The following is a 15,972-nucleotide window of genomic DNA, read 5'->3' on the forward strand; positions in this document are numbered from 1 at the left end:
CCACTGCACAGCACAGTCGGGCGACGCGGCCGGCGGCTGTGTCCAAGGGCAAGCGTCTCGTCTGCTGGTGTCGCTGCGGCTCGCGCACGCACGCACGCACTCGGCGCGACGGTCCGCCGCCGGCGCGGCAGCGGCACGCACGCACACACCGCAGCAACATGGCGGCCGACCGACCGAAACGCCGCCGCTTCCCCTCCCCCCGGCCCCGTTCCCGTGCAGCTGCCGTCGAACCGAACGCTCCGTGACGCCGTGACGGCGGCGGCGGCGGCGGCGGCGGCAGCCCTTCGTCGCGGTCGCCGCGCCGCCGCCACGGCCACCAGTTGTCATCCATGCCGTCGCCAGCCAGCACGCCGAGCGCGCAACCGAGAAGACGCCGAAGCCACCAGCCGTCCCGAAACCGCACCAGTTACCGTAGCGTTATCGCGCTGCCGGCGGACACCACCACCGCCACCGTCGCCGTGGCCGCCCCAGTAGCGTCGAACGTCGGCACCACGGCGTCATCATCACCACCTTCGTCGACGGCGTCCGTCATGGCCGCCGCGATGGCCATCGCCAACGAGACCAACATGGACCTGGTGATGATCAACAAGATCAAACAGCACCAGGTGCTGTACGACACGGACGAGGATCAGTACAAGTACATCGACAAGAGGGACAAAGCTTGGAAAGAAGTGGCCGACGAACTCGGCATGCCCGGTAAATATGACGATGGTGATAACGAACGGTTAATTGATGATTGTGTAATTCACGTGTGATCGCGCGCGCTTCTCTTCCCTGTCGATAACGTGTGCGCAACGGGTGGGGGTTGGGGAAGGGGGGGGGGTTGTTGGGTAGGCATAAGGTTTTTCCCATAGGTAAAACGTGAGAAATTTCTCTGGCGCAAAGAAAAAAAAAAATTAACGTACGAGAGGCTCGCGAACCGGTGTGAGGTGGTAGTGGTAGTTGTAGTGGCGGTGGTGTTGGTGGTGGTGGTGGTGGTGCCGGTGAGACACACATGTTGCAGGGGTTGTTTTGTAATACGAGCGTGGTCGAGCGAAAAAGCAATAACAATAATACCCCCACCGCGCGGCTAGTCGACCGTCACGGTCGCCGCGGTTCGTACCTCTGCGCGTGGAAACGTGTAGCGAAACGCGAACGGGATTTTCGGTGCGCGCTGCCGTCGAGCGAGTCTCCTTTGTTCGGCGTGTTCGTGCGCGAACGTCGGCGTCAGCCGAGCGATACCGCGGCGCGGCGCTGTGGTGGCCGCGGTCGTCGCCGGGGGAGGGGAACGGGAGAGAAGAAAAAAAAATCAAATACCACGACGAAACCGGATGGGCCGAGCGGTTTGATGACCGCCGCCGCGCACGTATTATTACGCCCGCACGACGGCGGACGGGCGCGCTCGTTCGCCCGCAGTGTCGCCAATCTTATAACGTGCGTCGCGCGTTCCGCGTATACGGCGAGCGGTGCGTCTCGTCGCGCGTCCGCGCGAAGGGTGAAAACTCCACCACCGGTTGCCGCGTCGTCAGTGATACGCGTCGGCAACGTCGTTTCCGTGCCGGAACGCGACTCCGTCCACGCTGCTAATTTCTCCGCGCGCCGCACGACGACGCTCCATTGTCTTCGTCGTCCCCTCTTCTCTCCTCCGCCACCTCAGCACGGAAACGTTTTTTCCGGAAATTACGGTCGCCCGGCCGTGTTCGTGCTCCGTCACCGAGACGCGAGTCCCCGAACCGGTACGGCTGTTCGACCCACGTCACGTTTCCCGACCGCTAACTCTTCCATCGGTTCTCTTCGACGTGTACCACACCCGTACCGTCGTTAACCGGTTCGCATTTTACACGCATCGATTGGTCGCCCTATCATTGTGAACCCTGCCAACACACGCACCGAACGAGAAAGTTGTCCAGCAACCCCCGTACCGGTCCGCCCCGGAATAGTTTCTACCTGAGTCTCGTGACGCGATATCGTCCGTGAAGTAAAACACATTATTACTGTCGTTGTCGACAGTGGCGTATTTTCGGAAGGAGGGAGGTTCCCGGGTCTCTAACCCCACGAGAAAAAAGGTTCTTAAGTCATAAATGACTTGCTACGAAGGCGTAGAAAAAGAAAGCATTAATATTTGGATCATGTGGTTGTCATTTTTTTATTACAATATTTGTCTATTAATATAGTTATTAACCATTTATGTATTTTTATAATATTATACATTCATTTACTTTTTAGAAAAATGTTAACCCCCCCCTCATAAAAAATTTGAAAATACGTTACTGATTATCGAGGTAGTGTTTTGCGGTGCGTGTGTTCCGTTTTTTCCCAGATTCGTATTGTCCGTAGCAGACCATTCAACACGTGGAGTTGAGGCAGGTCGTGAGTTAACGTGAACGCGAAATATACGGACGGAAAACGCTGCGGAATGTTGTACACTTATATGGTTGTTGTCTGTTTTCGGCTGCGTTTGGATAAACCGAATAGTGAATTTGGGTTAGATAACGAATAACGAATTTATTATTAAATACGGTACAGGATACGTACTGCAGGGACAAATTATGACTAGGCTGCACGTGTTTCACGTCGTTTCGTAATATTTCGCTCTGCCAACACTAATTTACGTAGGTAACCAACGTGTAACAATTGTTTGACAATTGATGAGATTCGACTGATTATAATTAAAACCTATTAAGTTTATAATTACGGTTTATTTTAAACTTAATTCGTTAAATGGCGAATGGAACGCTGGTAACACAATGGGCGCTGCACATTAAATGTGCAAATTTGTCAAAATTTAAAATGTCCAAATTTTGGTACATGGCATTATTTTTACCTAAACATTTAGAACATATTTGGGTACACACGCTATTCATGTATCGCTATAATACAGACACGATTCACTATCTTTGTAGGATATGGTTTGTGAAACGATAAATATTTCAACGTTCAGTACAGTTCTTATTTGGTTTTCTAATTGATAATAATGGTATTATATTATACATGGACGGTGGACATTTCCGATGTTTTTGATACCCGACGTGAGAAAAAATGCGCCGTGATTAACAATTATAAATTTAGTGAATTGAAAGAAAAATATGCAACTAATTTTACGTCGCACAAATCGTATGCACATTGTCACTGTGAAAATAACTAGCGATTTAAATACAGTGATTTTAATAAACGGAGAACATAATCATGATGCTGAAGAAACCATCAATAAACAAACGGTCACGTCACTTTTGAAACGTGAATCCAAATAAACTTATACGACAAGCACTACACAATTCCAAATTATATTAATATATACCCAAACGTGTTACGACTCACAATTGGAACGAAAAGAAACGTAATGAAGTTCGTGTGATTTCGACGAAAATAGCGATCCACTGATATTTTATGTCTGTGAATAAAAATCGATTAACGTTGCGATAAATTGGCGGATTAGATTGTTTTATTGAACATTACACTTATTGGCTTAACAAATTAACTAATCATGTTATCATTATAACATTAAAACGTTTACTTATGTAAGTAATCAATTTACAGATCCCAGTATGTAATTTCGAAAAAAATATTTTTTTATATACGCCGTATAAAAACTTTTAACCAAACATTTGCTAATTATCAAACGAATCCTTCGCCAATGTCGTTACACGTGAGAGTACATGAACCCAGACTTTTCGGAGGTAAACAACACTAGATGTGACAATAATAAAATCCAAAAAAAATTATAGTTCCATTAAATTTTTGTTCTTAAACTGTGCGATTGTTACAGCAAGTCTAGAAATGTTTTTTTTTTTTTTACATTGAACCTGTTCTTATCCGATTGAACGTTCAGTTGTTGACATTGTTATTATTATAGTGTCTGACGCGGTATATGGAAATGTATGTCTGTATTATAATTTTTCGCTGACTCGCCCTTGAATTGTATGGGAACCGTCTGCCGTATCCACGCAGCGGTGCGGTAAGAGGAGGGACGATTTCAACGATTTTCGTATGACTAATTACGATCGTAATGTAAATATTGTCGATATTGTAAACTCGCGGGTACACAGGTTTTCGGTCTTTTTTTTTTATTAAAAGCTTTTAATTACTATATTATTACATCTTAACTCTTATTTAAAAAAAAAAAAAAACATAAAGAGAACAGTCAGTGTTTTTTCTTTTCTCCAAATCGAAAACGGGTTTTCAAAAGGCCATATTTTGAACACTCTCGGTGACCGTTCAAGATTGTAGTACGTAAAGAAACAAACATCAATTATTGCAATCAGTGTACCGCTTATACAACGATCGTGTAGGTTGAATTGTGTGTGTGAGGGGGGACTATATTTTGTTCGGAACGTATATTCTCGGATCTATATCGATTGGGAATCGCATTTAGTTGGAAAAATATTTCTTCGAAAAGTATTTTTCAAGAACCGTATGGACTTGGAAAAATATTCAATCGGGAATTATTCTGGTGAAACAGGATTTACATGAGAAAATATTTCATTCGAAAGTATTCTGTGTATTAAAATATTATACTATTATTAATAATATTGTTGGAATAGTATTTTTTCGGAAATGAATTAATTGTGTTATGTATTTGGGCGGAAAAATATTTCTTTGGGACTTTTATTATCGGAATAGTATTTGTTCGGAAAAAAAAGTTTTTTGAAACTTAAATGATTATAAATAAATGTTGTTACTCGTTTATGCTTATGTGCTCTCATTGGAAAGAAGGCAGAACAGGAAACTCGTTCCCTCCCAGAAAAATGATTTACAATTTAATAAATATTACCATGGTTAATGTTTAATTAAATTTGTGCGACTTACATTTTGAACAATATTTTATGCTCTCCCCTAAAATGTTACCTATGAGTCATTAGTGTTCTAATTTGTGTTTGCTTGTATTAAATTAGCCGTCGTTTGTTGTAATCCGTTGTTATTGTGGATTTCACACTCAAAATTTATCATATTTGGAATGTATATACCAGGGATGGCAAATCTTGAACACTGCGTGCCCAAAATTACCTTTTTTTTTGTATATAGAGCGTGTCATGAAAAATTATTAAAAATATAATTTTATTGTATAATTAATGTATTAGGATAAAAAGGTTAGTTTAGGTACATAATAATAATAATATATAATAAATAATAATAATAATTATAATAATATTGCTTTGTTAATTTATACTACATTATATTATAGATTCTATAATATATAATAGTAAAAATTTTCGCGTGCCATGGATTTGCCATCCCTGGTATGTATATACAGTGCAACTCATAGAAAATACGTTTTCTGATAAATTGGATTTCCGGAATTGGGTATACAATTCATGGGAAATACGTTTCAAACTGTTTCTAACAAAATATGTTTCCGACTAAATAGGTTGCCGATCAAAAATGTTTCCAGATAAATTCGATTCCTAACATATATTTTTCAACTTTTTACGCGCCTCCAGTCGTGAGATGTCTTGTAAACATACGTTACCCACAGACCCGACTACTTACACCTAAGCAAACTTAAGTTTTGCCGCCCCTTACATGTAAATACTACATCGAATATTATTAGTACATAAACAATATTGAAGTAGACTTCATTCTGAGAGTTAACAGTTTATTAGATTAATACATTTGTAGTCGAGTAATCCACTACTAATTTAAATGAAACAAACAGTTTTTTGAGTCTTATTTTTTACCGCACACTATTTGATACGAGTGGGTACTAGTAAATGTAATATTTTTTTTATTTTTTTTTATTTAAGAAATTATCCATAGTTTAAAAATGTAAAATGCCACCCTAGGCGTGGGCCCATGTCGCCTACCCTTTGAGCCGAGCCTGGTTACCCACGTGGCGTCGTAATATCTCATTAATTTTCAATCGGTTTTTACGCTTACGACCTTTGTTCACCACGCGGTGAACCGGTAGCTATTCCTCTCTCTTTATCGCTCTCGTCGGCGCGCTGCGATCGTTGCGTGAGCGTTCCGAACCGTCCCCGTCAACGTTCGCCAAATGGTGGCCCCGCCAACTGCGGTGCCGGTTTATTGGACTCGTTCCAAGTCTCCGGACCGACGAAGCCGTTAACTCGCTCGGTACACGGACGAACCAGTTGTGCGGTCCGAACGCGCTCACGCACGCATGTTATTCGCGATCTAGCAGTGTGCACCGATGCGCTTTCGTTAATTTTCAAACGGTTGTGACCTTTGTCACGCGATTCAATAAACTCTGCCGAACGTAATTTATGTTTGTGAAAGCGACTGCGTGGTTCATCGGTACACACGTGAATATACGCGCGTTTGATCACACGGCGCGTGGCGCGGAGCGTGTACGTACCGCGCAACGCGACCCGCGACAACTTGGCGCGCCCGTGTGATCGGACGGAACCAAGGCCGTATCTGGGGGGGTCCAGACATCCTGGACACCCTCCCCCCTCCGAAAGGTCTTCAATATTTTACGAATGTTTAAAATACTTGTTTATTTTTAATACCAACATAAATGTTCTCAGTCAAAAATGACTTAAACTCCAATCAATCATTGACTGCTTTTAATTTTATATCATAATATCGTATGAAAATGATATGATATTAATTTTAATAAAAGAACGATTAAATCTTTTGCTGTCTTATTTTTAACCAAATATCAAAAGTTGAAATCTAAATTCGATAAAATTACAATGTACATGTTTTGGATCCCTCCCGAACAAATTTTCTAGATGCGGCCTTGGACGGAACGTCATGGTTCAACAAGTTTCTTCTAGGCGCGTCTCGTTCTGGAACCATCAACTCCGGTCCATTGTGATAGGCACACTATTCTAATCTCTGCGCGTAAAAATTACATTTTCTTTCGTTAATTTGAAGTGACTGTGCGTCAGTGCACGTGTTATGTTGTATGATTATTAATTGATGATTAGTATTTTAAGTCGTGTGTAGGTATAAATGTATGAACTATGTGAAACTGATCAGTATTTTGATTGTTGATATGCTAAAAAAGTAGGTATGAACTATAAAAAATCCAAAAATCCAAATATTATTAATTTAGTTCAAACTTATAAGTATGAAAAATGATAAAGAGATACATTGATAAACAATTAATCGACTCGCCGCGACAATTTTCCTTTGGCGCGTGACACAAAGACCGACAATCAAGCCCGTATTTAAAAATTTGGCGCCCCCAGGCATATAATTTATACCTCGCCCAAAGATTAAATAATAATAATATAACACTTATTATTTCGTCTATAATCGAGATTCTTTAATATTAAAATATAACTTATAAATGAAAATCGTTTAATACTTTTTTTAATTAACAAATTACACAAATTATAACATAATAAGACATATAATTTCCTTTTTTTTAATAAACAAATTGTAGCATAATAAAAGATATTATTTTCATTTTTTTAATGTTTTTTTTTTTTTTTAGGTACATCATGTACCTACCCGTGCCCCCCCCCCCTAAATACGGGCCTGCCGACAATTGTCGGGAAGCAATGCGCCGCGCGGCGTTCAGACAAACCTTGCCGTGCAATACCGATCAGACGGCGCCGTCAACTATTCCATGCTATACCACTCAACACTCGCGACGCGCCACGCGCCGTATGATTCCACCTTTAGGAAAACGTTTGACCAGATTCTCCCAAACCACGGGTTTTCATTATATGATATAAAATTTGTTTAGTTTTGAGTATAACAAAAAGTACTTCATAAGTTATTGGCTTTAAATCGTTCTAACAATCAAGTGTTGTTCTAAAATAATTTAGTATAGTTTGTGAATGGTACTGATCGTACGTAACAATAACGACTCGTCCTTTAATAATATTCAATGTAATAGGAGTAATTTTGGTTGCCCATATGTATCTTATTTAAAAATATTTAATTCTTAATTTTTAAAAAATGCAGTACAGGTAAGGTCGTAAATTGTAAAAACTAGTACATGGAAAAACTTAAAACAATTGTGTGAAAAATATATTTTTAGCGTTCATGGCAAATTTTTAATTTTTTTATTAGACCTTCTAGTAAAAACTATTAAGCTCGACAATTACAATTATGACAAAACTTTAATTAAACAATTAAATTCGAACACCAAAAATATATAAGTAATTAGAGCTTAAATAACGAAGCTATCACAAAGCCTCTTGAATAAATAAGAATAATTGTTTGTTTTAAATTAGAAGTCTGAATGTCGAAGATATTGTCCATGGCAGTATATTATATTCGGTATAATTTTATGTTAACTTATGTTTTTGTGATTTTCAGGCAAAAACGTGTAGTTTTTATGTCTTTGACGTTTATATTATGTAGTAAACCAACTGGGTTAGTACATACACGTCATAGTATATCATCGTCCTATATACATCGTATACACTATTGTGTAAAATAATTTAATGTAATTAGATTTATATTCGATTTATCGGTTGTACAGAATTTGTGCGCATGTTTGTTAATAAGTCTTAAACATTGTGATTGTTGCCATTTTTTTAAAACTTTCAATACCGAAATAATAACTGAATCTACGTATTTTATTTGTTTACAGTAAATGACGTCAAATTGCGTTGGAAGCGTTTGCGCGACAATTTTAGAGTGTCTATCAAACGCACCAAAGGATTGAACCTCAAACCTGGCTTACCTTTTGTCGAGGGTAAACCTTGGAAGTACCAAAAAGAGATGGAATTTCTTTTGCCATTCATGCAAATCGGAGGGTCAGTAATTTTTATTATGTATAAACAGACATTAAATATTTTAAAATAATGTTTGGTCGTTTGAGCGACTAAAAATTGATAACTCAAACTAAATAAAATTTGATTTTAAAATAGCAATCCTTGTTTTATGAGATTTTTGGTTAGATGTTTTTTTTTTTTATAAATATCAAATTATTAAATACTTAGTCCATCACAGTGGCGTAATTGTAGAGGGCAAGTACCCCTCCTGACAATTTTTTAAGAGATAAAGATATAATTTTGCCCCCCAGATAATCCAACAGTACAAATAGCACCTTTTATTAATGAATTCTTATGGGTATTATTTAACAATATTGATACCTAGTACCTAACCTGCTACCTACAATTAATGTTAATCTAAACCACAAAATGAGTTAATGACTTATGTGAAATCAAACATTAGATATACTGTATAAAATACATACAATAAAAATATGTTTTAACTGGTGAGGGCGGGGGGGGGCGGGTGTCAGGGTTTTAATAATAATAAATATATTATATTGCCCCCCCCCCCCCTAGATTTTTTCCTAGTTACGCCACTGGTCCATCAGTTCATCATTATTGTATTGTTTTTTAAATATATACAAAGAATTATGAAATTTTATTGAACAGTTGTACATTTCTTATAAATATATATATTTTTAGCTGATAAATGTTACACGTATTCTAGTATTATACTAAAATATAGTATTATTCTCTGTTTTTATGTGCATATAACTTCTTATTTTTAGTTTTCGTAGAATCATTTAACTAAATTTTCACATTAAAAATACGTTGTTAAATCTTTCAAAATTTAATATAAATTTAACTTGATGCATTTATGTTCTTCTTACTTAAAACGAAAAAATATTATATTTTTAATTTCAAGTGTTTTTGTTGCCTACTAGTTATACATAAAATAGATTATAACTAGAGGTCGGATTTTTATGATTTTACATTTTTTTTTCTATTCTACGTAGTAAATGGAAGTGAGATATCTTTACGATTAATGAAACACAGAATTCACAGAAAAAAATTAATTTTGCATAAATAAGCATATTTTAATGGTTACCTAACCTAACCAATACATTAGAAAATATTTTTGAATATTTTATAAACATTTTATTTTTTAAAGTTTTATTTTTGTAAATATTTTCTTTGAAGAAAATAATTTATCACTATATTACATATCAATTTTTCTGCACATATTACGTACATCGACATTTTGTTATTATTGGTCAACAAATACAATATTGACAATGTGGGTTATTTATATATCCTTCTAGGTTGTTTTATAAATTAATCACTAGATATTAGTTGTAACATACGGATAAAATTGGCATTAAAACCAATTTTTTCAAAAGTGTTATTGTAAATCAAATTAATAATAAAATTTAATAAATGAGAAATTTAAACAAAGTAATTATAATAATTTTTTTTTTTTTTTGCAGAATATTAAAAAATTATTTGTATTTTTATAGACATAAAACATCATATTTTAAGGATTAAGAGAATATATATCCAATCTGTAGTTATAATTATTTGAAGTATAATTCAGATAATGATGTCTGTATTTAATACTCATGTTTATATATATATATAAAAAAAAAAAATGGCAATTTCAGTCATTTATCATTTACTAATTTATAATTTATTGTTTAATTGTTAACAGATATTCTCTCAAAAAAATGTTGAACTTGGAACATGCCTACCAAGACTATCCAGGCAATTACGATGGTTACAAAACTGATGGGTCTTCTAGTCCTTACAACAACTTGTCTTATGATTATGATGAAATGCCTGAACCACGAGTGGAGGTGAAAGAGATGCCTGGTAGTTTTTCAAATGATGAGGGTGGTGTGGACGATGAGCTTTTATATCCTGATGTTGAAATCTTAAGTAACGGCAAACATGAGCCACTTCATAGAGTTGCTAAACGTGTTAAACGTTCAGCTGAAGCTGCAGCTGCCGCTGCTGCTAAAGAGGCTGATTCATCTGCCCAACACAAACTCAACCAACACCACATGAATCATTATTACCACATACAGCAACAACAACAGAGCCATGCCAACCAGAGCATACACCCTGTTGATTTATTTTTTTATAGTATGGCTGAAACGACCAAGGCTCTGCCTCAAGTTTACCAGGCAGAGATCAAACGTAGAGTTTTAGAGATAGTGATTAAGGCTGAAGAAGACATGAATGTTACAAATAAGTTAAACACTTATAAGAATAATTTATAACTTTTTCATTTATAAATCTTCCTCATTATTTACGTTTAATTTTTTGTCTATTATTATTATAATTATTAATTTATGTGTTCATTGAAATGTACGGGTATATTTTTTATTTGAAAAATTAGAACTCGTTTGGATTTAAATTATTACAAGACCGTATAATATTGTATTGGTATTGCATCACTTAGAGATTAAGAATTTATGTTGTTTGATTCAATTATTTTTGTATCGGTGAAAAAAAAAAGTAAACAAAGAAATATTTGAATATTGTCAAATTTACATTCCGAATTTTTGCCTATAAACTGGCTTTGTGATAATAAAGTATAAAGTATAAATAATTTACTATGTTTGTATTTAATTAATTATTAATAAGTTATGCATTCCATTTTAGTAATGTATACGATGTAATTTAATTATTAGTGTAAAATGTTAATGTAAACTAATTCAAACATAAAGCTCATGTTAATAATAGAATTTGCTCAAATATATATTGTCCACATAATTGTTATGTACAAATTTACTATGTGCAAAATGAATACTACATGTAATCTAGACTTAAGTTGATGAGCATAATTATACGCTGACAGTTTTATTGTTGTTTTTATAAGTAAGATGCAAATTGAATTTGTTGTAAATAAATAATGAAAATAAAAAACTATTAATTAATTAAGCCTATTTTTGTATTTATAAGTATTTCTAAAAATCTGGAGAGCACTTAAAATGCACAATTGATGTACAGTTGAAATAACATTAAAAAATGATAAAGAAGACTGTTTATGTGATCTGTGTACAATTGAATAATAATATATAATAATAAGTACCTACCTAATTAACAAATATTTAATTCATGATTAATAACACTAATTAATGTTAAGTCGATATAAATATTTTTTTATCTAGAAAAAGATAAAGATACTATATCATAAATATATTTAGATTAAGATAAAAATAAGCCCAGTTAAAATTATTTTTTTTAAAGATAATCATAATTAATCTAGATGAATAATAGATACATTTAAGAAAAAAATTATTAATTATTTCAAGTTAAACTGTCAAAAATAAGAAAAATAAAAATATCAGGAATAAAATATTTTGTATTTGTTTGATGCATTTGAAATGTGTCTCAATTTTTAAGTCTTACTAGCTTAGAATCAGAGGCGGATTTATCTTTTTTACGGCTATAGGCACCAAAAATTTGCCGCTCCTATAATAGGTGAAAAAGTTACAATACCCCTCCAAAATACCTACTCTAAATATTTAATATATAGACAATAGTAGTGGACATCCATTTTAATTTTTAGACTATTTTTTTCGCCTGAAGTTATTTAGCCTACTTTGAAAAAAATGTCAATGGTTGTTCACTGCATTTGAATAAAAACCTACAAAATAAAATAAAATATATAGTATTATCAAAAACTGCTTTCTATATAATTGTTTACTATAATATTTATAGGTAATGACTATAAATTATAATGAACCAAAATAGATTGGTATACTGAATATCATATACGATGTACTATATGTTTGATCGTTTGATGTTTTTTAATAAAACACTACAAAATTTGCCGCCCTAGGCAGCTGCCTACAATGCCTAATGGGAAATCCGCCTCTGCTTAGAATAAAAAAATGTATACATTTTGATAACATATATTTATATTTGAATTTCTTTTAAGTGTTTCTATGTTAGACGGATCGTTCTTGAAAAACAATAACGAACGGTATGGGTTTATGGGCTTGCTTGACACGTCATGGTAGTTCACAATTTATTAATATAAGTGCTAAATAATAGCTCCATTTGGTCAATAATTAATAAGGTATAAATGTTAGTCAAAATTAAGGAAAACGTATTGGTACTTTTTCAATCATATTAATTTTTACTATACATTTTTATTGTTGAATATATTATCGGCAGGGCGGGTGAGAGGGTGGGTAGAGAGGGTTAGAGGCTCGGGGCCCGTCGTCTCAGCCTTTTATACAATATTTTTTTTGTACTGAAGTATATATATCTTGAACAAACAAGTACAAGTAAAGGGGCCTGTAATCAATCAGCCTCGGGACCCTCAAAGTTTTCACTGGCCCTGATTGTCGTAGTTACTCAGGAAATGCGCGGAAAAGCGATGAAAGGAAATAAAGTAGTTTTGGCGACTAACAGTATAAATCAGTGATGTCCAATCTTTTTTCCTCGGCGGGCCACATAAGTATACAATTATCTTAAAGCTGGCTATCAAATATAAGATTACAATTACTATTAATATTAATCTAATAATGTTATTTTGTTACACATAGTAGGTATACAATATACATGTAGGTACCAGGGGCGGCTCGTCAGGGGAGACTTTGAGATTGCGTCTCCCCTTAGGAAAAAAAAACTACTTATAAATAATTACTATTTAAAAATGTATAGAAATATTTTTATTTTTATTGAAAATATAGCGTTTTCTTTATTATTATAAATTTAAGGCCACAAAATATAAAACTTATAAATAGTTATTTCGATGGAAATACTATTTTAGTAATTTCGACGACGGTCGCTGTTTCACATTGAAACCGACGTCCGACACTAATTTCCGTGCTATCGCGCCGCCATTAGTCGCTGTTCTGTACACCGTCTGCTGAGAATTCGCAGATCAAAAAAATTGCAGAATTGAATTAGTTTATAAAAAAAATTACAATTAAATTAAGTTAAAAATATTAACTAAATATTAAATTAAGTATTAAGTATAATTAATTTTCTAATAAAAGTGTTTTTCTTGTTCGTTGTTGTATGGAGTTAATGTTAAATAATTTAAGTCTCTCCAGAATATTTACTACGAGCCGCTACGGGTACATTTTGAATTTGTTTTCAAATATTTTATTGACTACCTACCAAAAAGATTACAAATTCAGGTACACAATATAGGTATTATAATATTAAAAAAATAAATATATATTTAAAGATGCATTAAGATCAAACTTCAAGTTCAAGTTGGAACTGATTAATCAAGTAACTTACCCAAAACTATTATAGCTATAATTATTGTAAAGTTATTGTAGATTTTACTAATTTAGGGGTGAAACCATTGATTATAAATAGTATAGATAGCTCACTGCAATACAAAATATGCTGCGTAAGAAACTTTTTCCCATAGAGGGCGATAAAGAATTTTGTCAATTATAATGGAATAAAATAATATTATTTTTAATCGTTGCTAAACGTCGGCGGTCGGTCCTCGGTGAGACGTAAATAGTACTATTTATAATCAATGGTATTGACATTGGTTATAAATAGTGAGGACCCGTATTGTTTTGTCACTGTCGTAACACACTGTACACACGTAATAGTACGTTGTAACCAGTTTTAATTAAAGGTGTGTTGATAGTTCTGATATTAAATTGAATTTAAATATTAATATTCTACATACTCATAACTAGTCATAACTACTTACTATTTCGAAATATACTTATATTATCATGAAAACATAATTAAATAAATATTAAAACATTTAAAACATTTTTTTTTTTTTAGTATCACAATATATTACAATTAATTATTTGTTTTATAGTATTCTCAATTTAGGCTGTTGTTTTGTAGATTTACAAGTTTTTTGTACACATTTTTCTTTCAGCCATTTACATTCTTTATAAATTCGAGTAATGAATAATAGTTTAATAATATACACATTTATCTCCTGACATTTTTTTTTTTTTAAATATAATTTATTTTAAACCAAACAATTTGAAAAAACACAAGGCAGTAAACGGTTATCGAATTAAATATTCACAAATTCAACCATTAGCCGATGGCTGTTGAGTGTTGGCTGTATTAATCATTAATTTTGTACCAAGACAAACATTAAATACCTTAAAAATAGTAACAAAATATTTCAATTCGTTCAAAAATAAACTACGACAATGGTCTTGGTGGTCGAAGGGGGCATTGAGAAAACTACACACATTAGCCAAACAAAATAAATTGGTAAATCCATATTCCCTTTATTTTTCAATATAGTTTGTACCATTGATAACAAATAGTATTTATTTAAATGCTATTTACAATCTATGTGAGTACCTATTTATATTGTATTTAAAATAATTAATATGTTAATGTGAATATGTGATTACTATATTACTATATACTATTTATAATCAGTGGTGAAACTAAATCAATTTTGAAATTGATGCAAAATAAAGCATTTTTTTGGGAGGGGGGAGGGTTAAAATAGTTTAATTTGCGGTTCATGGGCCGGTCTGTTTCATATTTTCTGGCATAGACGGACATTTGGTTGAATTTTTGGGGGGGGCTATAATAATTAAATGTAAAATAACCCGCAGGGGCTTCGCCCCCATACCCCTTCCCATACACAAGTAAAACTTATTACCATTAAAAATATAGATATGTTTAAATTTTATTAAAAAACACTAAATAACGTATATTTAAAAATAATTAATATTTTATTTTAACATTATGTTGACAAATAACTATTTGTATTAGTAAAGATACTCAAAATATCATTGCTTTTCATATTTTTCGATAAATCTTTTTCAATATAAAGTATTGAAAGATTGCTGAACCTATCTTGAATCAACAATGTCCTTAACCAAGTTTTTATTTTTTTCATTGCACTGAAACTTCTTTCGCAAGTAGTCAAACTATGTAACTGGTATTGTTAATGCTATTGTAAATAGTTTTTTATTATTTCTTATTTTACGATTTTCAAAAAAAATGAACAGATAATTATAAATAAATTATAAAAACAACGAATAAAATTTCTCAGTTTCGATTTTGGGGGGCTATTAAAATATTTGGGGGTCTAAGCCCCCCAAGCCCTCCCTGATATCCGCCTATCTTTCCTGGCCGAAAATAATTTCCAATTCGCTCTTCCAGTGTCCAATACACCTAATAATAGAAGCATAACGTTACAATAATTACAATATAACCGTACGAAAAATAATTAACAGCTCGTCATAGATTTTCGTGCAGAGAAAAAATAACTAAACTACTATAGTTTATGTTATCACGTCTTTCCTAAGGAAACGAATTCTGTTGTCGGTTCGTTTAAATAACTCGAGATAACATTATCGTTATCACGATTTTTATTAAAATG

At 34.2% G+C, this 15,972-nt stretch overlaps 1 protein-coding gene across 1 annotated transcript; it reads left to right on the forward strand.

Moving 5' to 3' along the window:
- The first annotated feature begins 295 nt into the window (after nt 1–295).
- LOC112686319 lies at nt 296–10,940 on the forward strand. The gene is made up of 3 exons (XM_025558536.1): nt 296–696; nt 8,489–8,654; nt 10,324–10,940. Exons 1-3 carry the CDS (start codon nt 330–332, stop codon nt 10,892–10,894), a joined length of 1,104 nt encoding a protein of 367 aa, XP_025414321.1. The 5' UTR covers nt 296–329; the 3' UTR covers nt 10,895–10,940.
- Nucleotides 10,941–15,972: the final 5,032 nt, after the last annotated feature.

This window comes from Sipha flava, unplaced genomic scaffold (assembly GCF_003268045.1).
Source record: "Sipha flava isolate LNK unplaced genomic scaffold, YSA_version1 304_pilon_pilon, whole genome shotgun sequence".
NCBI classification, from domain to species: domain Eukaryota; kingdom Metazoa; phylum Arthropoda; class Insecta; order Hemiptera; family Aphididae; genus Sipha; species Sipha flava.

What these genes read in the sequence shown, in the direction of transcription:
- LOC112686319 (XM_025558536.1), top strand. Translation starts at nt 330, where the DNA reads ATGCCGTCGCCAGCCAGCACGCCGAGCGCGCAACCGAGAAGACGCCGA. An exon ending in CGACGAACTCGGCATGCCCG is followed by an intron (nt 697 to 8,488) that starts GTAAATATGACG and finishes ATTTGTTTACAG; the next exon opens with TAAATGACGTCAAATTGCGT. An exon ending in CCATTCATGCAAATCGGAGG is followed by an intron (nt 8,655 to 10,323) that starts GTCAGTAATTTT and finishes AATTGTTAACAG; the next exon opens with ATATTCTCTCAAAAAAATGT.